Source organism: Leptosomus discolor, chromosome 10 (assembly GCF_034619465.1).
Source record: "Leptosomus discolor isolate bLepDis1 chromosome 10, bLepDis1.hap2, whole genome shotgun sequence".
NCBI classification, from domain to species: domain Eukaryota; kingdom Metazoa; phylum Chordata; class Aves; order Leptosomiformes; family Leptosomidae; genus Leptosomus; species Leptosomus discolor.
In genome coordinates, this window is record NC_141400.1 from 14,808,843 (window position 1) to 14,834,414 (window position 25,572).

At 42.2% G+C, this 25,572-nt stretch overlaps 1 protein-coding gene across 2 annotated transcripts; it reads right to left on the bottom strand.

Moving 5' to 3' along the window:
- Positions 1-1,521: 1,521 nt before the first annotated feature.
- G3BP1 (G3BP stress granule assembly factor 1) lies at positions 1,522-24,207 on the bottom strand. Of its 2 annotated transcripts, none has more exons than XM_086470763.1 (12): positions 24,128-24,207; positions 11,030-11,143; positions 9,717-9,798; positions 9,080-9,253; positions 8,179-8,269; positions 7,582-7,675; positions 6,997-7,201; positions 6,088-6,189; positions 5,344-5,455; positions 4,801-4,926; positions 4,583-4,692; positions 1,522-2,558 (listed from the first exon to the last, which is right to left on the bottom strand). In XM_086470763.1, the coding sequence occupies exons 2-12, from the start codon at positions 11,122-11,124 to the stop codon at positions 2,352-2,354; spliced, it is 1,398 nt and encodes a 465-aa protein (XP_086326889.1). In that variant the 5' UTR covers positions 11,125-11,143; positions 24,128-24,207; the 3' UTR covers positions 1,522-2,351. The 2 variants fall into 2 exon arrangements, with proteins under 2 accessions (XP_086326889.1, XP_086326888.1); XM_086470762.1 differs by having other exon boundaries at positions 4,583-4,713.
- Between the last annotated feature and the right edge of the window lie 1,365 nt (positions 24,208-25,572).

The following is a 25,572-nucleotide window of genomic DNA, read 5'->3' on the forward strand; positions in this document are numbered from 1 at the left end:
ATTCCAAGAAAATTTTATGTAAATATTTTATTTTGCCTGTCATCTTGGACAAGAACATCACTTTCTGGGTCAACATACTGAGCATATTATTCATATGAAAACAAGCATACACTTCAGCTCATAGGCTTTTAAATTCTTCACTGACATTCCTCAGCTTCTTCTCAAACCAGTTGACAATGAGCCAGAACTGTCTAACTCCCACTACACAAATGGTGTTTCAGGCTTACAGGTGCTTTTGCAGGTTTGGTTAAGAGCTATAAAAGCTTCCATTAATAGCACTTTGGTAAGTCTGAAGTACAACCTGTTACTGCAGCCTAGGATTTAATACCAAGAACAGCAGAAACCCAAATGAGAAGGAAAAAAATTGCATCAAACACAACACTGAGTTCAGTGAAAGACCTCCATTGCATACCTTCACCTCACAGTCACCCCCATATGAAAAATGCTTTTTAAATAAAAAATACCAGTTACCACCACCAGAGGAAGCAGTATGTATTTCCAGTATCCTGGCCGTGAGAGCACACTGCAGCTATTGCTATCACACAGCGCTCTCCTCCAATGCACTAAGATATTTCAGTTTTCAGGAACAGATTGTAAGCAAGCCAATCTGAGAAACATTCATAGGGAGGGAAGGGACAAACAGGCCCACCAGCAAGTAACCTTTCTGAAGATGAAGACAGATAGAAACCAAAACTCCTCTGACTTTCAGTACAACCACTAAGTTTGGCAAGTAAAAGGCAAAAAATTACTGTTCTGGAACAGGTAGTATCTATCTGCCCTTTGGTCATGGGCAGCTTTGCTCCAGCTTTAAAGCAAGCGAAGGTCAAGAGAGATATGCATTGCATATGCACAGCGATTATATTAATAAATCAAGAAAATATGGAAGTAGTGAACCCCAATGCAGACAAGCAAACTTACTAAGCAGCTCTTTTGTATTACCAAGAGCTCTGAAGGTCTGGTGTAGACTCAAAATCGAAGTTTTCATCCAGATGTTTAACACCACACATTACAGAAATACTACTGCTTTGTACAGTACAATCTTATGAGACCTTTTTGACTGAAATTACCCATTTTATTTTCAGTTCCATCTTCTCTCAGAGGTAGTGCAGAGCATTCAACATGTTCCTTAACACCAGGATGGACAGGCACCTCCTGTACTTCTGACAAAAATGCCATCCACTCACTTCACATCTGGCAAAACCAGGGGATTAAATTAATGCCTAAACTACAAAAATAAGTCTATTGCATATAGTAATTTGACCTGTAAAGGATGTGACAGAGGTATTTCTGCTTCAGCTGTACTTTTGCAAAACGGGGCCTGCCCAGCTTCAAATCAAAGTTAATAAATTCTTGTTTTCATTTACTTAAATGTAGCCCAATGGCTGAACAGAAGGTATGAAAATAACTTCAGCTACAGCCACCTCTACCTAGTAAACCTTGTGACTGAAGGAAGAACTTCTTCCCCTTGGAAAAACTCCAACATACTCTTGACTTGATAAAGCAAATCTAGACATTTTTTATTTTTTTTTTTTAAACAATTTGCCAAGACTGGAATGAGAGATAAATAGAAGGCACAACAATTTTGCTTTTTTTATACAAATACAAACTAAACATGAAAAAAACTCCCTATTTCAATAAAAAATTTCACAAGTTCAGGAAAAGTGTTTTAAGAGTCAAGTTCTAGACATTTAAAACCTATCCCACAATTCAAAATTTTAAAGTGGTCAAACAGTAGCTCGAATTCCTTTTCGTGATCATGTATCAAAAGAAAAAAGATCCTATGGATACCCATTATTCCACTTTTACAGCGCCACAAAGAGAAAGGTGAATGTCAATTTTTCAAGTGGCAATGTCTCCGGACCAGAGGATGTTCGTATGACCCTCAACGAATAAATCAATAGTTTTGTTTTTCTGCCCTTGAAATACTTGCCAAGTACTACGTTTTCCTACAGGCTCTTGAACGCATGCACGTGAAAATTATTCCACTGACTGAAATGCACCCAAATTCAGTAGAAAGGGAGGAGAAAAAAGAAAAAAAAAGAAAGAGACATTCCTTTAGGAAAAACCACTGGTACCAAAAAAATCCAGTCCGTAAGTTTGAGGTGAACAAGAAAAATCAGTTCTTTTTAAAATCCACTTTTCCTAAAACGTTGTTCCACAAAGCTGGAATCTGGGACAAGGACTAGAAAAAAAAAATCACAAAACCATAACACAAACAAAAAGGGGCCAAAATAGTATCAAACGTAGCAGTCTATAACAGGCTAGGGCCACATTCCAAGATACCCAAGGCTGAAATTCACAAATCTGCAGGAAAAAGGGTTTGCGCCACCATGTCAACATCCGCGATGCATTCACTGGCGTTGCCCGATCCCCCTTCCAGCTCCAAATCCTGGCTTCTGGGACATTCCTCCACGTGGAGGCCCTCGAATCCCACCTCCCAGCCCCCCACGAGTGCCTCCAGGTCCACGTGGTCTGTTATCTCTGCGGTCACCCTCCCTGGCAGCTCGTGTTTTCTTCTCCTCCACGTTCAGGCGCACCTCTCCCCTGAACATGATGGGCTGCAATAAAAGCAGAAAAGATACTTTCGTTAAGAGACTCACCAGGAACTCTTCAATGTCAAGGAGATTTCTGTAACCCTGTCTCATTCTCCTCTCCATGAATGAAAATTGAAGTGTTTTATGACTGGTTACTAGAAAATGGCAATAAAGTATGCACCCAGTCTTATGGCTTTACTGGAGAAAAGAGACAGATGTGAAAGAGTGACACCTGAAAAGCAATCTCAGGCTTAACAGTGAGCATTCTGACACCTTTTAGAAAAGGAACTGAACTATTAACAGTAACCTCCTTTCCTTAATATGTGGCAATTCAGTCTGCCACCATGCAGAGTCTCAGATGATTTTTCTTACAGCATGAAGAAGGTCAGATCCTCTCTGCCACCTTGCTACACAGGCCAGTGAAGTCTTTTGCTTAGGTCAAGCTCAATTTTTTAAAATTTCAGTGACAAGTGCTTGCTTGATTGGGAAACCTCACTGAAGCAAGAACAGAGGAGCAGGACCGCAACATCCTACAAACCTCATTGCAGACAAAGTTGAAATCTGCAAGAATCCACAGGCTACAGGAATACAGACTCGCTTGTTTCAAATTATTCCTGCAGCTGCATAACAAACAAGAACATGAAAAATACAATTCATCACTGGCACAGGCACAAGGTTTCCTCATCAAATGGAAGGACTAGCCATTCACTTCAGATGAACTGATTATAGAAGTATAACAGATCTAAGGATGAAGCACATTGCTCCAAGCACGGGGCCCATTTGCAAAACAACTCACACAGTGGATACTACAAACAGAATTCAGTGCTGTTCAAAGCAGGGTAGGAGGTTTGTTAAACTGCTTTTATAGGACTTAAGTCTGTATAAAAAAAAAGAAATCTTATTTCTAGACGTGAAGTCCGGCACTCAGCTCTTTCCCACTGCAAGAAAGCTCATGAGTGAACAATTCTAGTTAGTTTCAGCAAAAACTCAAACATGCAAGTTTAAGTCACTGCTGAAGGTGTTCACATGTTGCTTGCAGCTAAGAAATGACTCAAGGACCTGTCACTGTACTACGTGTTCCCACACCAATTCAGGCCGAAGTCAACCAGATTTACCCAACCTACCTTCGGCACTGCTTTCAAATCACCTGGTTTAGACTTTACCCTAGACCACATTGGAACTGCTCAGCCCACCATAGTAGGAAAGTCTTTAAGGAAGCATAGAGACATCACCATCCCAATCTTGAATCACCAGCTCCCTGCAAGAGTTCTAAGGCTGCTGGGCTTCGTACGCACTACCTCATCAAGCACTGCCACAAATGCTGCTGGTGTCCCACAACTAAAGGTGTCTAGCCACATCAAATATCCCAAACTCGGACCAAATGTGAAGGCTTAAAAATCTGCACCCAAGTTACCTTTCAGAACAGAAATATACTGGCAATACTGCTGTACAGCAAGAAAGGAAAGATGAAAGGATGCCCCTGTCTGGTGAAAAGCTAGGTTGTAAGCAAGCAACTGCACAGCTGCTACAGTGCATCCAGATTTGCTGCTACCACCACACCATACAGTCATGGGGTGCATTTTGCATCAGCAATCACTGCTGACAAGCTGAGCAGGTACCTCCTGCTTTTGTTCACAGAAATTCTTTTCAGCCTGCACACTAGTATAGCTTCTCCCGTTCAACCTCTTTGACAAACAAGATGACAAGGAAGATTCTACTTGTCCATAGGGTTAGACTCTCTCTACCTTGCCTTCCTGAAAGCTATTTACCTGCTTCCTGCATAGAGCTCAGCATCTTCCCATTGGAAAAAGGCTCTATAATGAATAAATTCATGCTCACTTAAGTTGCTATAAGCTACTTCAATGACAAGACTTAGTCTGTACAAGTGCTGCACAAGTCTGGGTAATAGGAGGGAAAGACATCACACCTACTTTAAGATGCACAAGAAAGGCTAAAAGGACCAAGTAGAATCTTTTCTTATTAGAATAATCTGAACAACATTGCCTGTTATTAACAGGCCAAAACCCACTGTCTAGGAGTTTATTTACCCTGCTGCTAAGGATCTTCTGAACTGGTTCAGGATCATCAAACACCACAAACCCAAAATTGGGGAGCTTTCCACCACTGTTGATGCGGAGTTCAACAACATTGCCATAGCCTGCAAGAGAAAAGCCAAGTTCTTGGGTCATACATTAGAATGCTCTGTTGACCACGCTGGTGGCTGCAACCCCCAAACCCTGAGAGCTCAGCAAAGCAACTAACTTACTTTGGAAAAAGTCTTTAAGTTCAGTTTTATCCACATCATGGGGAAGGTTCCCAACAAACAGCTGATGACTGTCTGGGTATCTCACAATCCGTCTAGTTTCCACATCGCCTTGTTCACCCTCACGAACTTGAATAGAAAAGTAAAACTTGTTCAAGACAAGTCCCCGTAACAAATAAACAAAAACACCAAGCCACAGTCAAAATCAGCCCCTTATAAAAGAATCAGAATTCACATTCTATTTATCCAGTCATATCTAATAAAAGGTAAGCATTCCACACTAGCAAGTTTGTAACTGTTCGCTTTTTATTACCTGACTGAAACTAAACTCTTCAGTAGATGCCTAGATACTTCAACAGAACGCTAGTGATATTCAGCTCTAAAGCGTGCCAGACCTTCAAAGATCATTCAAAATAACGATATTCATGAAAGTAGACGTCATTCGCTTACTAACAAAACAAATGAGATTTTAAAAGCTTTAATCATATTGCTTGCTTCAAACCATCAAATAGCAGAAAACAGTTTGTTCTTTATAGCTTCTCTTACTTGGTCTAGGACCCCTCTGTGGCGGGATGCTTGTCCGCTGCTCCCTCACTCGCTGATCCCTCTGAGGTCTCTGAGGGGGGGTCTGAGATTCAGGCTTTGCCTCAGGGCGGGGCTGTGTAAATTCAAAAAGGAGTTAACAGGAAAGAATCAGATGTAACAGTAGGGTTCAGTTTTTAAACAGCTCACTATCAATTTGTTGATAAGATAAACTGAAAATACAGGGGAGGGGGGAAAATCATAGTTCTTTCCACCTGTGACTAAAATGCATGTTAGCTCATGCTGGCTTATATGTTAAAAGCCAACGTCGCTTGACCAAGTCAGAATTTCAAAGTCAGGTACCTCGTTCTCAGTTACATACAAAGTGTGTCTGCCCAAAGTGCGGTGGCAGCTGCACAGATAGACTGTATTACATGAACTCAATCATGACAAAACCTCATTCATGAGCAGGCAGTTGAAAAAGAAAAGTTGCCTCTTGTTAAGAGGGTGCAATAATTTTAGATGGCAGGTACATGCAGCACTTGTAGGAACATCTCCTGGTTTTCCGCCATGAGAAACAATTCCTTTCCAATCCAAAAGCCAAGGAAAAACATTTTTATGAAGTATATCAGGAAATATTGGATTTTAAAGTCTTTATGATCTGAATTTTCAGAGATCCCAAGCAGTAGATTTCACTATATTCTTCCCCACCTCAGTTCACCATCAGCCAGTTTAGCACTTAAACTTCTCTAGGTGCTGGATTCCTACCTGTGAGACAGGTACTTTCACAACATGAGGTGGTATTCCTGACACTGGAACAGCTCCACTGGGAGGCAGGTTCTTACTGGTTACTGATGCCCAGGAAAACGTCTTAAAAAAAATAAAAGAAAAAAACAGAAGATTGTAACTGAACTCCAGTGCTTTTATCCTTCTGAAATACATTCCTGATAGCACAGCTAACAGACACAGGATAACAGTAACAAATTTTAACCTGTCCTTGAAATTCGGGATACAGTCACTAGTAATTTCCCCACAACTTCTTTCAAATTGTTTAAATTCAAAAGATGTAGTTTAATGACAACAGAGTCACACTTCCACCTTATTTCTAAATTCTATGTGAAGTTGACATAGGACACAGCAGCGGCCTAAGACCAAGTATGACACAAAGGTTAACCAAAGTATTGGTTTTCTGAGTACCTACTTATCCACTTTCACCTGCCTTAACACTGAAGAGTGACAAAAATCCCCAGGTAAAAATAGTCACATTTCACCCATTTTCCTCATTCAGCATGTTGGCTGCAGTCTGGGCACAATTTCAGAAGGTCTGTTTATGAACAAAGCATGTGAGCCTCTCACTGCCGCCACAGTCCCCATACCTACCAAATATATAATGCCTTACCTTAGCTCCTGGTATTTTAACCCACTAGTTACTAGCTAGAATTTCAACTACCTGTTATTGTATAGGAACCCAAGGGAATGAGAAAAGTCATTTGGGCATCAGGGTTGGGGTGGTAGTAGGGGCAGAGGGCTGTGTGTTGAATTACAGATCATTTGAACACTTCTAAATCCAGACATTTTTACTCTTGCCAGAGAGGATCATGCTCTGTGAAACAACAGGAGAGAGTCAAACATACTGGTGAAACCACATCACAGAAGAGACCCATCCACTATCATTACCCTGGAGTCCTCTTGCACTGCAGGAGCTGGATCAGCAGGAGCTGGAGAAGGGCTCTTTTCCACAGTCTCTTCTGGAGCCGACTCCTCTAATACCGGCTCAGATTTTTCTTCCTGCACCTCTGGTTCAGGTTCCTGTTCAGGTTCTGGCTCTGGCTCAGGCTCTGCCTCTGCAGTTGTCTCTTCCAGGTGTTCCTCAATGTCATTGCTATTATACATCACCACAAAAAGCAAGAAAAATAGGTGGTATGGTATTTGATTCCATTACTGGGTGGTAAGGAATGCTACTTATCCAATACAGAAGTCAGGCACACTGCATTTGAGAGTAAGAACAAGGCTAATCTGTCTAAAGAAGGCCATGGTCCAAGTTTCACATGGTTACACTACAGAGCAGCAAAACCATTACATCTACTGAAAATCCAGTCTCTGCGTTCAGCCTAACAGCACTTTGGTTTCAGCTGCCCAACAAACAGAAATCTTTTGACTGTCAAGAGAGGAAAGTCATGAGTAGCAAAAAATCCATTTGACCCATTCTACAGGCAGTCTGTATTACACAACATCTGACTTCGTGTAATAAGACGTTATTACCTGACAGTCTGCTCGTAATAAGCACCGGTATCATCAGGAACAGCCTCAGGTGTCTGCTGTCTTTCCTCAGGTTCCTCCCCTTCTTCCTCTGATTCTAAATGACATTAGAAAAGGAAAAGACACATCACACACCTTTAGCACTTGGTTCAAACACAAGGCATCTTCCACAACACACAGGTGAAGTCTCTGCTGAAAAGCACATGGGAAGCACTATCAAGATGCGACACGGAACAGACACATCCTTATACTTCCACTGTCACTTTGGTTACTCAGTTTTGACCAAGGTCAAACAACATGTTCCAAATACTTCGGAGAAGCAGATTTACAGCCTACGAATCTCCTGCGACTGCTAAAATAAGTCTTACAGTTCTTTTAATAGAACTAGAATATGCCAGGAAAATAACAGTCATCTGCATATCACAACTCCTTGCTGGAATGCAAGGAAATCACAGGCAAGGGAAAAAATCTAGAAGAATATGAACCTTAATGCCCATCTGCCTTCTCCAGCAAGAAGATTTACTCTAGTTTGAGAATGGAATGTTGATGTAGACCCAGAAACAAATACCACTAGACCATCCAAAAATTCCTGCTACTTACCCTCTGGAGGCTCGGTGTCAGAGTCACCAAAAACCTCATCTTGGTAGCGGAAGATATCATTGTGGACATAGAACTTGTTTGCAACAGAACCCTAGAAACACATCAAAGGGAGGACCAACTCAATTACATCAATTGCAGTAGTGTAAAAACTGAAATAAGGAGAAAACAAGAACAGCTTAACATCATCCTTCCCACACAAGATTAATCCAAAAATGTCTCCTTCAAAGTGTGTGTTATTCAGGGCGGGGCAGGGGGGGAAGACACATCATACTAGCAGTGCACAGAACAACAGGGAAAAATCGTGTCAGTGCTTTTAATTGCAATCACTCGCGACACTGAAAAAGTGGGAACAAGAACTTCCTGGGGTCTGAAGTCTTAGCTCCAAGTCAAACTGAAAAATAAAGTGATCTTGCAATACTCCCATTTTCACTATCATTTTCAATTACGTGAACTGTTTTGTTCAATAAAGGCCTCTATTTAGAAAGCCACCTCAAGTGCTAAGTCAGTTCTTTATATAACAAGTCTGGAACCCACAACTTCAAACAATAGGAAGCATTTTCCTCTTTCTACTAGTTCTTTTCAGTAAGAGGACCAGCTGCTAGGAGGGCAAATCAAAGCTAAAACAACTTTAAAATGCTTAAGAAAAAAATATGCATTACACATACCTAGTAGCCAAAAGTTAGGATATTTACAACTGTAATTATGATATCCAATTTAACATATGACCATACAGAAGCAGTGCTATTTCCTAAGGAATTTGCAGAATATTACTGCCGAATTTTGTGGCAAACTACCTTCCTAGTCTATCCCTTCAGATTCCAACACTGAACCAGACAGGCCTTCTTAATCCTGACACGGTATCGGAAGCCCTGTAACGACACTAGCACTCAATACAGCATACCTCAGGTGCAAGCACAAATGTTTGCATGAATCTGCGCACAGGCTGCATGTTATTGGAAAGCTCTCCCATCACCTGGACTACAACACCATCATTGAGAGTGGCATGGGCATCCACATGACGGATCTTCGTGTGGCAGTCCTTGAAGTTTAATGACAGCACCTTCTTGTGGATGTCCTACGAAAGAACATTATAGAGGTTACACTGCAGAAGCCATTTCTGCCAAGTTAGCAGCTTTCAAAGAAAGCAAAAACATAAAACACTGCTTCAGAATATAGTCCCTAACTCTAAAGGGAAAGCTTGGCAGTATGCTCTTTAAGCTGCCTTGGCAAGCAATTTTACATTATGAACTTTAATAAAGGAAACATATTTTGCCTAACTAGGGGGGTTTGGTGGTTTTTTTGTTTGGTTGGTTTTTTGTTTTAGTTTTTTTGGGTTTGTTTTTTTGTTTGATTGGGTGTTTTTTGGTTTTGGTTTTTTGGGGTGTGTTTTTTGTGGTTTTTTGGTGTGGGTTTTTTTTTTTTACAGAAAGCACTTGGACGAAGGGGTACGAATCACAGCTGGATATGTGTTTTTTCTCAACTACAAAGGTGACAAAAAAGAAGGAAAGAACAGTAACGAGTTTTTTTTAAGTACTTACAGATTGCCCATAGACTGCGTCAGCTGGTTTTCCATTAGAATCCAAGCCACCATGGACATAGGAAGAGTTCTTTCCATAAAACCTGTTGGAAAGAAATATTTTAACACTAAGCTTTCTTATGCAAGAACATTGAGCCTCTACATTAGAGTGCACTATGAATAATATAATAATACACCCTCAAGCAAGTTTGCCATCTGAATTACTTGAATACAGCCACACAATTCCATAATCCTGTTAGCGATCTGGGGACTGGAGGTTTTGATCAAAGGGGAAAATGCAAAGTTCTCCTGTGTAAGCTGTAGTACTTGGGTATCTGACATATCTGAACACTAACAGAAAAACCAAAGCCTCACAGGAGCTAGATGATCCAAACCCATTCTCCCCCTTCTGTACAAGGTCCCTAAAGCAACATGGTACACTGAGCACCCAGGATGTTGAAGGCTTCCCCTCAAGTTCTAGTTTAAAGCTTGAGCAAGGAGCAATGGTACTTTTGAAAGTACTGCAGGTAAATCTTCCATTTTATAACTGAGGGATTACAAGCTAAAATGTCAGAAGCATCACGGGGCTGCATTCTGCCAGCAGGTAAAAGACTACAACTGAATTCCATGACACGTTGTAAACATTTCCCTAACCCAAATGGGGTCCACCTAAGTGGAAAAATACTCTGAATAAACATTCCTGAGACTGGAAGAAGGAAGGTTTCAGAAATTGTTTGTCTAGCTACTCAAAGCGCAGCAAAACAAAAGTATCTTCAAGAACGAGGTTAGTTCTAGCAGTGTAGGATACCTGTCAAACAGAACCAATTTGTTCAGATAACAGATTGTAGTTTGCTGCACATTCATAATTTCTCTGATTTTCCTTTAAGAAAGAGCTACTGCATTGACTACTGAGACACACCAATATAGAAGCATACACCATTTTCAATGCTTTTCCCCTAGTCAGGGAGCATTGTATCAAGACAAAACTACAAAAATGCTTAACTAAATAACATCTATATTGATTACAACTAGAAGTAGTAACCACACTTTTGATTTACATTTTTTCTTCTTTTTTGCTTAGACTACATGTCTAGCAGCATTTCATTATCAACAATAACAGATATTTAAAGAATTCCTGTAATCTATTATCCAGATTTTAACCCAGTTGATCAAAACTGAAAGCAAACTATATCCAGAGTCTGTCTTGAATAAGTAAGATTAAATGGCCAAATTCAGCAAGCCAAGACATCATAATAATCTGTATGTTAAAAATCAGTGAATAAGCTTAAGAAATTCACACAGAAAAATAGATCATAAAGTGAAGTGAAGCTTTACCTGTGCAAATAGTCAGGTGCTTGGTTCAGCAGAGTATAGTACTGCCTCACAAATTCCCGCCCGACCAGCAGGGGACTTGGCTTCTCCATCACCATTTCTTTGGTCAACTGAAAACTGGAAAAATCAAAAGCTCCATAAATAATGAGCATTTCACTTTGCTGTTCACACACTGATAGCATAAGCCACATAATCACGGTGGAAAGCGTGCACCAAAACCCATTAGCTGTTTTACTGCAGTAAGCAGTTTAACCAATGTGTTTTCAGAGTCATCAGTCTTTGGTGCTGAGGAGAGGAACACTGGGTACCAAACCAGTGGTGGGAGAGGCTGCATGGGCGAGGGAGGTTATTTCCTAACGTGCCAGCATTTAATCATCCCACATACCCTCAGTAAAAAGCAGGTGGCAAGCAAGTATGGTCCTTCAAGAGGATTTGCTAAGTGGCTAAGTCGTTTACAGTCAATCCAAGTTCTACTTACCTCACTTGACTTCATCAGAATTAAAAGTCAGATGTTCCAAGGCAAAGCCTGTGCTAGTGTATTAGGGGCGTTTTTAAAAGGTCAGAGCAAGTCCAATCTATTTTTATCAGCAGCACAGTGCTCCTTGCGAGCGACAAGCGCTGCAGAGGAATATCGGATTATATTAAAATGACTATGCTATGAACCAATGCATGCTGCTCTTCCCTTGCTTACACCAAAGGCAGCAAGTCACCTCTCACTTAAATACAGAAGACCAGTCAAATGAATAGCACCACCCATACCTCAGCCCAGAGACAAATCAACCTAGGTACCTTCTACCTAATTTCCACGGATCCAGAAGTTTCAAAAAGAAAGTCTTTGCATGTAGCTTACATAACATGTCTATCTTCAGTCCAGGTCAGTCAAAACCAAAGCACGTTCCTGCGCTTCCTTTCTTTCAAACATTCATACACACTGTTCAAACTCTTGTAAAATAGGTTCAAATTGATAGGGAAAAACACCGATACCTAATGCAGAAACAAAAGTAGATTCTCTGCTTCATACTCTAGTTATACCAATAGATAGCAGTACAGCTGCTCATTGGATAGTTTTGCTGTTCATGCATCACAGACTATATAAATATATATATATAATAAGACAGCTAATTCCCCTGCAACTATTCAGGCCCTGCAGTGCTAACAGGAAAGAGCTAGTGAGAGTGCTATCTGCAGGGAGTCAAGCAGATGTTAACCAAAAGGGCATCAGAAGACCACACATAGCAGCTGAAAGAACTTTCATCCCATTACTGACCCCAATCCCTTCCTCTACACAACACCTTCCCAAACACACAGCACACAAACTCAGTATGCACATACTTCAGGTGTGTCACACAAATGAAAACCAACAGACTACTAACTTGAGTAGTCTAACTTGAGCCCTCTAAAAGTAAACGATGACTCCTGAATTGCTTTATCTGCTTTTATTTAAGACTGCACAACTATAAGTGGCTCCAAGAAGTGGCAGCATCAACTAAAACAAAAAAAAAAGGAAGTCCAACTAAGTAGTCCTCTAGCACAGACTAATCCAGATGGAGCCTGCGAAGTTCATGCCGAGGCAATGATGTTAGGACAAGCTTTCTCTTGTCACTATATATAACAGCATCCTGTACTCTGGGTAAACCGAGGTTCCCATAACTATCATCTGAACAAAGCAAGGGGGGGAAGAAAATCACTGTCTCTCCCATATACTTGTACTGAAGTCTTGATCCAGTTCATCCAAGGATAGTGTTTGACACTTTCATTACATTTGCTGAATTTCAGAGTAGTCCTTTAAATGCTAAGCTCTGACAACAGTCTGTAGCTTCAAAAGACAGACATGACCTACCAGGTTAGTGTTATTACAGTGACAGTTTCAAATGCACACCACGTATAGGCCTGCAAAGGAAGTTACAACCATATTGCTGGATGTACCAGGAAAGTAAAGCAGAAGCTCAAACCCCAAAGAGAAGAACATACAAAACAAGACAACACGGAAGCTGATATTTTGGAAAAAACTAAGTCCAAACCAACCTGGCAAGCTCCTTATATACCAAACTATGGTCTAACACCCAACATACTGTAATCAAAAGACACAAGGCGACGTTTAACCATACTGGCAGAACATACAGATAATGTATTGAGGATGTGATTAAACTCAAACTCCCAGCAATGATCAGCACGCACTGCATCCAGCTTAGTCAGAGATACAGGACACAAATTCCTACCCTGGGAGGGATGCAGTTTAAGGTCCAAAACAGAAGAAATAACTAGAATGCTATTAACATGGCAACCAAAATTGCTGCAGTTTTGCATACATTGATGTGTTTCGCTCCACCTTTAACACAACACCACACTCCTTTTTCACTATGGAAGTTTAAAAATAAATCCAAAGTCCACCCATTCTATTTTTTAAATGCACTTTTTGTAAGTTTAAACAGAGGGGAGAAAGATCTGACAGGCTCCAGAGGATGCATACACGAGTGCCTGCTCTTCAAATAGGAAGTGTGCGCATCGCCACCACACAAGGAAGCATTACTGACACGGTAACATGGAGAAAGGATAGGACCAAACACGACCTAGAACTGAAAAAGGCTTTTTGATAATTTCAGCAGCTTTCAGTTGTTGGAAGATATTTTCAAGAGCTGGTCTGCCCCGCAAGAAGTGCTCAGATTCTGCAGAACACCTTTGTTTAGGAAGTTCCCAGTATCTGTGGTATTGAAGAAGACTTCCAGTTGTAACGCATTACCAATCACAGTCTGAAGTGACAAACACCTCAAAGATATGAACTTGTTTGCCTTCTAGCGCATGTTAAATTAGATCCCCACAAAATATTACCAGACAGTAAGAAAGAACACCACAGATAAAATAAGGCTGAATTGTGGGTACCACTGCCAATTCCTGCCAAGCACTGGTGAAACTATCATTGCAAGGGGCAGGATGACCCTAAAGCAAGTGGGAGTAGAAATGGCAGGCAGACGAGGCAACGCAAGACTTAATTGTTCCACAACAGTTAAAAAACTTGCCTCTGTGCCGTGCATTTACAGTTAGAAAGCCAGTCCTACCATAACCCCCAAGATCACTGTTCAAAGTATGACAAGAGTTCTGCTCCAAAGAGCATACACAGGTTGCTTGTTCACACTCGGAGTTTTGGAGGGGCAGGGTGGGGAAGGTGCAGAGAGCGCATTTAATTTCTTTGTAAAGACTAGTTTCCCCTAGAATTCAAGCTTATTCCTAGAGATGTCAATAGGCAAGTTTTCTTCTCAATTCTGTTAAGTGCTGAATCAGGCTCTTTGGAAATTATTTTCTCTTGCTCCTAGAACGCAGATGTACGAAGCCTGACATCCTCATGTAACAGTAAACTGTTACCTGTAGCACTCAAATCTCAACAGCTCTTTCACCAAAAGCTCGTTCAGGTTTCTCTCCTTCAGTGAAGAGTCCTCACCTGTATTAAGCCACTAGCACATCACCTTCAATGCTGCTCTGAGCTCTCCCAATGCTGTATTGGAGACACTGAAAATGAAGTGGCTTGTGCTGATTAAGTCTGTCATATTCACAGGCTTAAAAAAAAAAAAACCACCAACACCAAAGGACTTCCCTACCCCTACGGATGAAAAAAATCTATCAGAACTAACTCTTAACATGGAAAGAGGAATAGCTGAGTGCCCAGTTCTCATTAGGCAGATCTGAGAAGAAATGGGAAGAACCTTTACATGATCTAATCAGAGGACAACAATCTGTTTTTACTCCTGCTGCACCTGCTCCTGCACTGCCAGTTGCCATCTGTTCTTGTTCTCCAGCCAGCACAACCTGAATGACAGAAGCCAAGCATCTCCAGAGATTATTTGCTGTCCACTACTCATGAGCAATTTATTACTCCACTATTCCTTGACCTAAGGATAACTGCAAATATTTTATACTGCATTTCTGCTCACAGAGCACAATAGTACCAAATGCTTGAACTGTCACTACATTACTCCTGGTAGCACTTATCCACACATTTTTGTGTCTATTGAGATAATGATGAAAGGGTGAAAATTGACAGGAAAAGCTGCAAATCAGAAAACATAAGATTCACTCAAACACACATTCATATTACTACAGGTATGTAAAACGGATTGGACAATTCAAATTATAACTAATACACTAGAACAATTCTGCAACATAACTGAGCCCTTTCCTTAAGCCAGAAGACTTAGGGGAGGACAAACGCCTCCATTACAGTGGTTATCACCTGGATGGTGGAAAATTCCGCCATCTGTTACAATGCTCCTACTTGGCAGAAAATCAATGCTAGGCACTGAATTTCTAAAGTACGGTTATGTAAATCAGAGCCGTTTATGTAAATTCTGTATTAGCAAATTCAGATTTAGGTCCACAAAACCTATTAGCATATTAGTATTCAGAAAAATAATAGACTCAAAGAACACCGAACAGCTAGCATTGGTTAGTATTTTCTCACCAAACTGCTACACAGTGAAAGCAAACCAACCATTACTGTCTCAACTCAAAATTTTTTTATTTTTAAATCAGACAAAGAGTTTAGCTTGAGTCTTGTTTCTAGCAGACTTCCTACACAACAAAAATCTCTCTAATGTATAATGTTCAGGTTCTCAGAGCAACCAGTGACTGCAGAACCCACTGAGCCTGATGTAACAAGCCAGAGGACCAGACTCCATTGAAATAAGACATGGAAGTCAGAAAATCCTAAACTTCACTTCCTAAAACATGTGGCATCTTCTGTCAACAAAAATGTCATGTAATAGAAAGACAAGTTAAACTTTACGTTGAAGCATATTCTAAACAGGTCACAGTTGGTTTTTAACATTACACTTACACCTTTGTTCTCTGACATCTTCATTTCCATGGTTTTTACTTGAATTTCAATACAAGAGACAGTCTCAAAAACCCCAGAGGTAGTACGATGCACTATAGTTCTGTTTGATTGGAATATTACACAGCATATACAGGGAATAATGCTATAGCAGTGCACCCTTTCTCTTTAGGCTGTTTGTGTGCTGTAAGGTGACTCATTTGATACTACATCCCTGCCTTTTTCTACAAATTGGTAGTTCACAGAGAACCAAACCAGTCAAGTTGCCCCCTCCCCCCATCCTTTTAATTAAAGGTTTAACTAAGCCATTCTCACAGAGCTGTTACACTGTTTCAAACAACCTAATCAGCTTCTATGAAACGCAATGGAGACCCTTCATTTCTACAACTCTACTTCTAACTATACAAAAGCAATTCTGACAGTACAATTGATGTGTTACCCAGATGACAGTATTTTTCCCCTCCAACCAGAACGTCAAACTTTTCATGCAACTCTACTCTCTCATTTTCGTATCAATTAATTCCTTAACATAAAAAGGCTCTTTGAAAATTTAAGAAACACCCAAAGAGGCTCACACGGAAGAGAGGTGTCTGTATTTAAGCACATCACACTACAAAGCCGGCAAACAGCAATTTTGCTAGACATTAAAGGTCTGGTCAACAGTTAATAGGATTGCATAATTAAGTGTCATTTGAGATTTTTCTAAGTTACTTCGCAACAGGTGAGCAGGTTCAAAGCCACCAACCATTTATCTATATGGAGTAACCAGCAGTTACTACTGCTGCTTTGGACAAGAAAAAATAGCCAGTACAAATAAAATCATGAAGAAACCTAATATGCCTTCAACAGGCACAATACAGTTAAACAACAAAAGCAAAGCAATTCCAATTAATTCCAACTCTCCATACATTTTACATGACTGGCATCTGCTAGTGCTGCTGACTAAGCAAAAAAAAAAAAGAGAAGCTGGTACCTGTATGAACTACGATACAGACATTACAGACTGAACAACGAAACACAAGCAAGTGAAACTCGCATCACTAGGCAAACTCCAGCGCCCATCTCAACTGGGGATTTATATCCTTACACCAGCTTGCTCTCAAGTAGGAAGAGTAATGTTTGTCTTTTCAAGGAAAAGTGTACTTAACACTGCAAGATACCAGATACACTGAGATGTGAGATACCCTTCTTATTTTAATACAGCCTTAAGTGTCTGAGGGGAACAAAACAAAACAACCCACAAAAAAAAACCCAAAACCACCAGTTGTCAGCCCCAAGCCCAAATTACAAAGTGCTGAAAAAGCACCTCAAATAAGTGGGCAACTGAAGTCTCAAAACACTAATCTCCTTTAAAAAAATGGGTCTCATTACTTGCCTTCCACTGGATGCAGAAGTAGACAGTGTCACAGCAATACAGCCTGTATTTTATACAGAAGCCATTACAAGTTGCCTGCCTGCAATCAGTTCAACTGTTTCGGTTTTTTGGTTGTTTTTTTTGTTTGTTTGTTGGTTTTGGGGGTTTTTTGTGTGTGTGTATTTTGACAGATTCAGACAGAAAGAAAGTATTCTGTCTGAAAGAAACTATCTTAAAGGTAGTATTATTTCACAGGAGGAAACACACTTGGAAGCCACACCCTCAAAGCTAACTGATGGGATACCTTATTCAATGGATAACGAAATATTCAAAGATCAAATTGGAACAAGTTGTGAGGTTACCAGCATTCAACTCATATCTCCTGGAAACATTAAGACAGTCCACAAGTTAGATGTATTCACTAGGAACCTCCAGAAGAAGGCACTCCCCGACCAAGATGAGATCAGTGTGAAGTGCTAGACATATCATGCAGACAGAAGAGCTTTTATTAAGAATCTTCAAAACCAACACCTAATAAAATGTGGATCTGGACCCCCAAAGTTAACACAGCCATTTCTCCATTCACTACAGCAACTAGCACCTACTGTATGACAACCACACAACCTACAAGGACAGGCAGTGCCCAAGTTCACAGGTACTTGAGGTGTTACAAGGAGCTGGATCCTAAAAAATTAATCATAGATCAATCAGAATGCTGCATCCTTGGGCAAACCGCTTTCTCTGTGCTTAATTATCCTGATGCTAAAGAAATGCAGAGCAATGCCTGAACCCCTTTCGGAAGCTCTTTGAGTTATACTGATGAGGCACTTTATAGAAAAGCTAGACATAACACCAACAGAGGGATAAGGAAAAAAATCAAATTAGAAGATTAACTATTTTCTAATCAAAGTAGCCAAGCAATCAATCAAAATTTAAGCACAAGAAAAACCATTTTCATTACAAGATTAAAAAATAATTCAGAAATACATTCAACACTGCCCATGCTAGTAATGAAAAGCCTCTCTGCTTGCCAGTGGCAGATGGGAAGCCTTACTCAGCAGCAACGCACAGCCCTTTAAACACTACAAGAATACAAATAAACAAACCATGAATTGCTGCAGAAGAGCTGTCACTCCAGAACACATGCCTGTGTTTTTGCTAACAAACCTAAGTGCAATCCACAAGTTGATGGATATGATGAATCCTGCCAGTTTGTAGACAAAATTCAGCACTTCTTGTATTGTTCAGCTCTGCCAAGCAAGAGAGACAAACCCAAGATTTCTATTGCTATTATTCAGAATCTAAAAGAACAGTGACCGTTTCAGGAAAATATTTCTACAGCATTAAGCTCAAAAGCAGAGAAACAAAATACAAAGATGACTACCTAAAGCATAAGTTAAGGTAGTAGAGACCAGCATTGATACTTGTTCAGTAAGGAACGTTCATCTGGGGAGGAAAAAAGATACTAGATACTATTCCCACAGTTCGGAACATAAAGGTCTAAACAGCAAACTAGGACCTGTTTATAATGGGGGAAAAAAAAGAATCTAACCTAGAAAAATCCTAAAAATTTGGTATTGAAGGTAAGTGACATCACAAGTTTCTCACCAAGTTTTTCTTGGATTCTCCCCTCAAAACTCTTTGCCTTCCCCAAGTGCTGGGCCTATTTTGGTGTGGGTTTAGTTTTTATTTTTTTCTTCCTGTTTAAAGCTGCCTCAACTGACTTCCAGTTTTCTACTTTTTATCATATACTCATCGCTTCTACTCAGCAACAAAAAAAACAGCGATTCAAGGAGGAGGACAGTATTTCTGCAGAAGCCATATAAGCATTTGAGCCCTTGCTCAGAATTAGCAGCAAGAAGTAGGCTTTATTGTAAGTTAATGCTTGTAACAGCTGCCCTATGCCCACGACCCAGCAAGGGTCACCTGTCAGTAGCCAAGTATCTGGAGTTCCCCTTCGAACTCCAGCTAAGGTATTTAGCATTACTTTTTGGAAAGTTCTGCTGTACTGTGTCACAGGAGAAAAATACTCAGATACATATCCAAGTTTGTTCTTACATTACACACAGATCAGCACACCAAGTTTCACATGCAGCTTACTACTCACTTTTGTTTCGATAATATACACTATAGATTCATGACAGGGAAAGTGAAATTTTTGTCTTCTGTTCTCAGATGTCTCAATACGGCTTTGCATCTCTCAACAACTCACCAGCAGTTCCCTACTCATTACACAAAAGTGATACAGAGTAGGCAAGCTAGAAGCTCTAGCACTAAACACACAAATTTAAGTTCCTCTTACTTAAGCTGTATTGCCTAAAAACAAAACACCAAAGCACCAAATTAGACCACTTCATCTCTGGTACTTCTAGATGCCCAGACAGCGAGAAGAGAGCCCTGGACTGATAGCTGCTTCGCTAAATTCCTCCTGTGGCAGGGCTCTGCAATTAAAAACAGACTTGCACACGGTCTCAGAAGTACAACTTAAAAGTTCAATCACTGTTTGGGGATTTTTCATGACAATTTCACCTGCAATAGGTCTTGCCACACAGGTCAGTCTGTGGTAAATAAATTTTTTTTATTTTTCAAAGCACAAATAAACAATTTGATCATCCTCCGGTACCAGCTGCCCCCAAGACAGTCACAACAGTCTGTACATGCACTAATTCCTTTGAGTTCCTCTGTGCATTTCCAGAAGTACAGTTCTCAATTGCTGAGAAGCTGTAACCAGGTATGTTAGGTAAACAGCTCCAAAATGAACAGAACATGCCTCATCCCCTTTCCTTTTTATACTACAACAGTTCTGGGAGCTGCTTATATCCTGCTTCAGTGTGACAGAGGAAATAATCATAGCTGGAGATCTTACCACTGAAAAAAAGTTAAGCAAGGCTGCTGTAGAGGGACCTGCTGTAACATTAAGCTAAGACAATCTGCCCTGAGCCTAACTAGTAACACTTCACATAGGCACAAAGACAGCTACGTTGCATTTAGTATTACAGAAAAAAACCTGGTCCCTGTGATTTGACAGAAGTCCAAAATGAACTTCCTCTTGAAAATCAGAGTTCTCTCAAAACTCAAAGCCTTAAGAAGTCACAGAAATATTCCTTCTTTTTTTTTTTAATAATCCCAAATCAGATTCTCTTAAACAGGCTTCCTCCTAACACCAGAGACCTTAGACTGTCTCATTTCTAACTGGATTGATTCCAACCTCATTTACCGTACAATTAGAAGTAACGTTTTTCTGTAAAATTACATTTTAACCACACAAATTTCATCCTAAAGGGTAGTAGGATAGTGCTAGTCTGAATGGTTTGTTTACTCATTCTTTTAATGAAAAGTAACAGTCAGCTTTATGCCTGTACTGCTCTCTAGACTGCTTCACGATAAAGTAGCTACTTAAGACATTGTGATTTTGCCATTAGAACAGGCTTTGTTTTGACATCCAAGAGCTGCTCCAACAACTCTATGAAGTTGGCAGCAGGTCCAGTCATCTTCTCTTAGGTCTGCAATTTTTCCATTTGGCTCCACTGCAGCTTCTTAAAGTAAAAAGCAAAAATTACTCATAAGCAGTCAGAAGAGGCAGATAGAACACCTAGCTACACAGGCATCACAGTGGAAGTCAAGCTCGCTCCCACCTGGATTAAAATCACCAAGATTAAGTTTTAACAAACTATTTTCTGCATGCTAAGCAACAGATGCCTTTAAGAGTCAACTCCTTCACCTCTACCCATTTTAGCCACAGAAGACTCTTAACATTCATACACCAACTGGACCCTAGCACTTAAGGCTGAACCATGACAGCATTCTTACACAGCTAGACACTTCAAAACAAAACAGAAAGTCAGCCTAACAGCAGTCATAAGTGAAACAAGACAACAGTACAGGGCAACGCAGAACAAAATGGAAGATGACCACCAGCATTTTAGAATGCAGTACTTCACATCTGCCTCAGCAAGGAATCAGGCTCAGATTATTTGTACATAACAGACAGCTCATAACCTTCCAGCTCTGAAAGCAGAACTCCACCAGCTACGTCCTTCTGGAAGAAGTCCAGACTTAATACAACAAAACTAGGACCTCGGACCAGTATAATATTCACTGCCTGCAAAGCTTCAGAGATTCTTTTAGAGTAGCTGAAGATCAGACTTTTTAATTTTTATTTTTTAAATTACCCAATGAGGTAGCTGAAGATTATCAAGTCTATTAGCAGTTTCAGCAAAAACCTAACAACTACTTCAACTCTGGAGATTTTATATAGGCACCTGTAAAAAAAGTATCCAGTCTTCTAGACAAAACTAGCACCTCCCGGTTGTTTCAAGCACAGCAGACTACTACCAGCATAACCACTAGCACCACCCTGCTAGAGCACTGCTCCACTTTGATTTCCTCTTTGATTCTTCATCACATTACATAGTCAGATGAAAAGGACCAGGTTCTGATATTAAAAATTAAATAATCAATTCAATTTTTCTCTAACTCAAACAGGCCATTTATGCTAAGCTTATGAGAGCTCTCTCAACAGGTACTACTGTCATGAACAGTAATATCAATACGTAATTAAAGTAACATCATCTTTGCTTTATTTTACATCCATTCAAAAGTGTTCCCCTGTACATGTTCATCTCACAATTTGCAAGGCAAAAAAGAAAACACTAGCTTTCTGAACCAAGAAAGAGACTGCTGTTTCATCAGGTGCATAAAGAGTCCATGTTTAAAATTAAGATGTTCAAACTTAAGAGTATCATCAGTCCTGTTGAACTCTTTTGATGCTGTTGCGCCACCACCACAACGAACAGTGGAGCAGCAGTCTTACAAATAAGTCTTCTTGTATGTTTTTGTTGATTTTTAGACTGCAAATACAAAGAATCCCTCCAGAAGATCCTGATGTTTACACTTGACCCACAAAAACAAAGGAAATCTTGTCCACCAGGTCTTCTACCTTAACTTCAATTATGTTTTCCAGCCTCGAACTTGCAGAGTTCACACTTAAAAGAATACAACTTAGTAAAAAAAGTAACTGCTTAATTCACACAAGAACTGAAGACCACTAGTCAGCATCTGATGTACACAAGATTCTCTAAAAAAAAACCCCACAACTTTAAAAGAAGATTTAAATTTAAATAAGATACACATTTGCAATGGTTCCAATGGTGATTTGATTCTTTTTGTAACAGACTTTGTACAATTCCACTTCCTAGAGTGTTTTAACACTGCCTTTCAGGCAAACTAGTCCCTGGAACATGTGATGCTATCTAAAAAGTTGGTAGAGCATCAAAAAGATGCTCTGTGACTATTAGGATATAAGACCTTAAGAATGTAAATACTTAGAGGCAGCCTTCGATTCAGCTATATATTCCATGCATTAAGATTTCCTTTTTTTTTTAAGGTAGATTCACAACTCCACAACTATATACTGACTGAAACACAGAACAATCTATTTAGCAAAATCTTTAGGCTTCTTCTTTAGAAAGAGGGAATAAGAAAAGTGAAGACTTGTTCAAAGGGAAGATTTCAGAAAAGGTTTGAAATTCAGTTTTTTGTCTGTCAGCTTCTGCACTCCCTTCTCTTCATGACAACAATCTAAAAAGTCTTGTTGGCTAAAACCAATCCAACACACACCCCACACATGGATTTGATTTATGGCACCTGGAAGCATCAACTTTCAGGGCTTGATAGCGGTGTCCACATTTCCTAAAGCTGTCACTCCTGGCTGTGAGAGCACAGGCTAGACAAAAATAGCACACACTGGAAACATGGCGGCTAGCTGCAAATGCTGCTTTCAGCCAATTGTGGAAAAAAAACCCTGTCTTTTTCTTTGTAAAGATTCCTTATTATATGCATGCAACCTTAACATAAAAGGTCACCAGGTAACCCCGTTGAGAATTAATAAAGCATTAGATCGTCCAGATCAAGGCTAAAAGGTACCTGAAATGTGTATGGAAGCCTCTTTTCTGGTATTCCTCCAATAAGTACACCTAGGGCCTCACAAGAGGCTGGAAAGTCTCCATACAAGCACTACTTCGCATTTAAATCTTGGCTTAATCTCGGATACAGGCAAGGTCATGTGGTAAGTCAGGGTAAGACACACGCTCTTTCTGCTCGAATTATGACTCCAGCTATAAAGTTCGAGCAAGGGAGACACCGACGATCCGATACACCGGTACGGATGGCCTCACTAGGTAGGCACCCAGTATCACTCCCTCTATCTACAGCTACAACTGACTATTGGAAGGGGCCATCTCAGCTGCACGCCAGGCTTTGGGCCGCCTCATACCTAACCCCCACCCCCCTTAAATAAAAAATAAAATAAATAAAAAAAACCCAACCCAAAACCAAAAAAACACAAAACCCAACCAAAAACATCGGATGAAAAGACACCAGAGCCTGTAAAGCCGAGAACAAAGCTCGCAGCTCCGCATCTCCACTCGCACAATAAAGGCCCGTGAAAAGCCGAACACCACCCCACCACCCCCCCCAATAACGCTCCCTTCCAAGTAACCGCTCGCCAAGCAGCGCACCATTGTACCCCGCTCCCGCCTTGGCACTCTCCGAGGGCGCCGCGGGCCCACGCGGTTCCTCCCGCCCGAGGGCCTCGCTCCAGATCCCCCCCGAGGGCTGAGAAACCCCGACCGCGGGGTCGGACGGGAGGGCGCTCGCCACAAAGCGCCGCCGGGACCGGGCAGGCCTCGCGCGCGGGACCGGGGCAGCGGGAGTTGCCTCGGCGCCGGGAATGCGAGGGGGCACCGGCAGCCCCCCCTCCTCCAACGGTCCGCGGCCTACCGGGGGGGAAGGGGGGGGGGGGGGGGGGGGGCGCTCCTCAGGCCAGGCCCGGTGCGCGCAGCCCGCGGCCGTCCCCTGGGGGACGTGACCCTGCCGGCGGCTCCCGCCCGCTCCCCCCGCGGCCACGGGCCCTCCCCCTCACCTGCGGGCGGAGCGGGACGGGAGCGGGAGGCGTCGCTTCACCACAGGCCTGCCCGGCGGACGAGAAGCACCTCACGCAACGGCGTGCTCTGCCGCCGGCTAGATATATCCGGCGCGCAGCCTACCCCGACTGGAGGTGGATCAGCCAATCAGAGAACGGCGGTCGTCTTCACTCGGATGCTAGTTGGCCGACAGCGGGAAAAGAGGCGGGCGGATAGCTGAGAGACAGCTCAGCCTACCAACCATACGGCCTGGCTCTCGGGGGCAGTAAGAGTGACCGACACCTACGAGAACCAATGCGCTGTGGCGCTCCCTTCGTTGGGATGGGACGAAACCTGATCGATTTCCTCTGTAGCCAATAGGACGACGGTACCCGCGCTACCAGGCGCGAAAGGCGGGACAGGCCTGACGCCGTAGTATGGTTGAGCCGCACAGCAGCGCCCTTGAGAAGGTGCTGGTAAACCCCGTTATAGATCAGGGCGGCCCCCTCTGTGCGGCACAGAGCGCGGCGGCCAATGGGAGAGCACGGCGGGCCCTGACGGACAGGTCACCTCCGGAGTTCTTAAAGGGCCAGGCAACGCGCCACGAGGGGCGGTGTTCCACGCCCAGCACCACCTCCTGCTGGAGGGAAGGGGAGGGCGCCCAACATGGCGGCGGGGATGGGCGGCAGGCCATGTGGTGGGGTCTGTGGTGCTGTGCGCCGAGGCCCTGCTGCTGCCTCCCCAGGCACAGGGGCTCCCGCGGGGGAGGGCCGCAGACCCGTAAGAGTGAACAGGCCGTGGGCTCCCCCCTTCATGGCGGCACCTCCTCCGGCCTGCCATGGCCTCGTCTGCCCCACAGGCTGCCCCTGAAGCCGGGGCAGCCAAGCTCCCTGCAGAAATGACCCACCCACCTGAAAGAAAACACCGGTGGGGGTGGATAAAAGGAGTTTTTCATGGTAAAGGGCTCCAGTGCGGGGCTGCAGCCGAGGCCACCTGCACCAGCAACAGGCCCAGCCGCTCGCGCAAGGCGGTGGGCACCATCTCCAGGGTAGAGAAACACAGGCTGGCTTCCCCCGCCCGTCCCTGGGGGACCTCAGGCAGAGCCGGGAGACTCATGCAGCTGCTTTTCCTTCACAACTTCAGAGCAAAGCAGACAGATGGATCGTCTGCCCCAGAGGAAAGACAAAGCCAAGCAGGGCAATTTTCTAACCCACCTTGCAAGGCCCAAGCAGTCCTCCAGAGGAGGAGAAAGGCCTCGAAGTTCACAGATCCTTCCTCACCAGCAGATGCTCATCCAGGGAGCCCGAGAAGAGCAGGAGGGAAAAGAAGCAGACAGCTCCCAGAAGGCCATAACTTTGCATTTGCTTGTGTCACATCCCATCCCAAAAAGTATCTGTGACATGAAGCAGCCAGAGATATATTTCACCATATAAAAGTGATTTCCTCCTCATCACTGCATCCCTAA

Coding starts and splice junctions, on each gene's coding strand:
- G3BP1 (XM_086470762.1), bottom strand. CDS start 11,124: ATGGTGATGGAGAAGCCAAGTCCCCTGCTGGTCGGGCGGGAATTTGTG. Junction 4,714..4,800: donor ACTTAAAGACTTTTTCCAAA/GTAAGTTAGTTG, acceptor GTATGACCCAAG/AACTTGGCTTTTCTCTTGCA. Junction 2,559..4,582: donor AGAAGATCCTTAGCAGCAGG/GTAAATAAACTC, acceptor CTTTTATTGCAG/CCCATCATGTTCAGGGGAGA.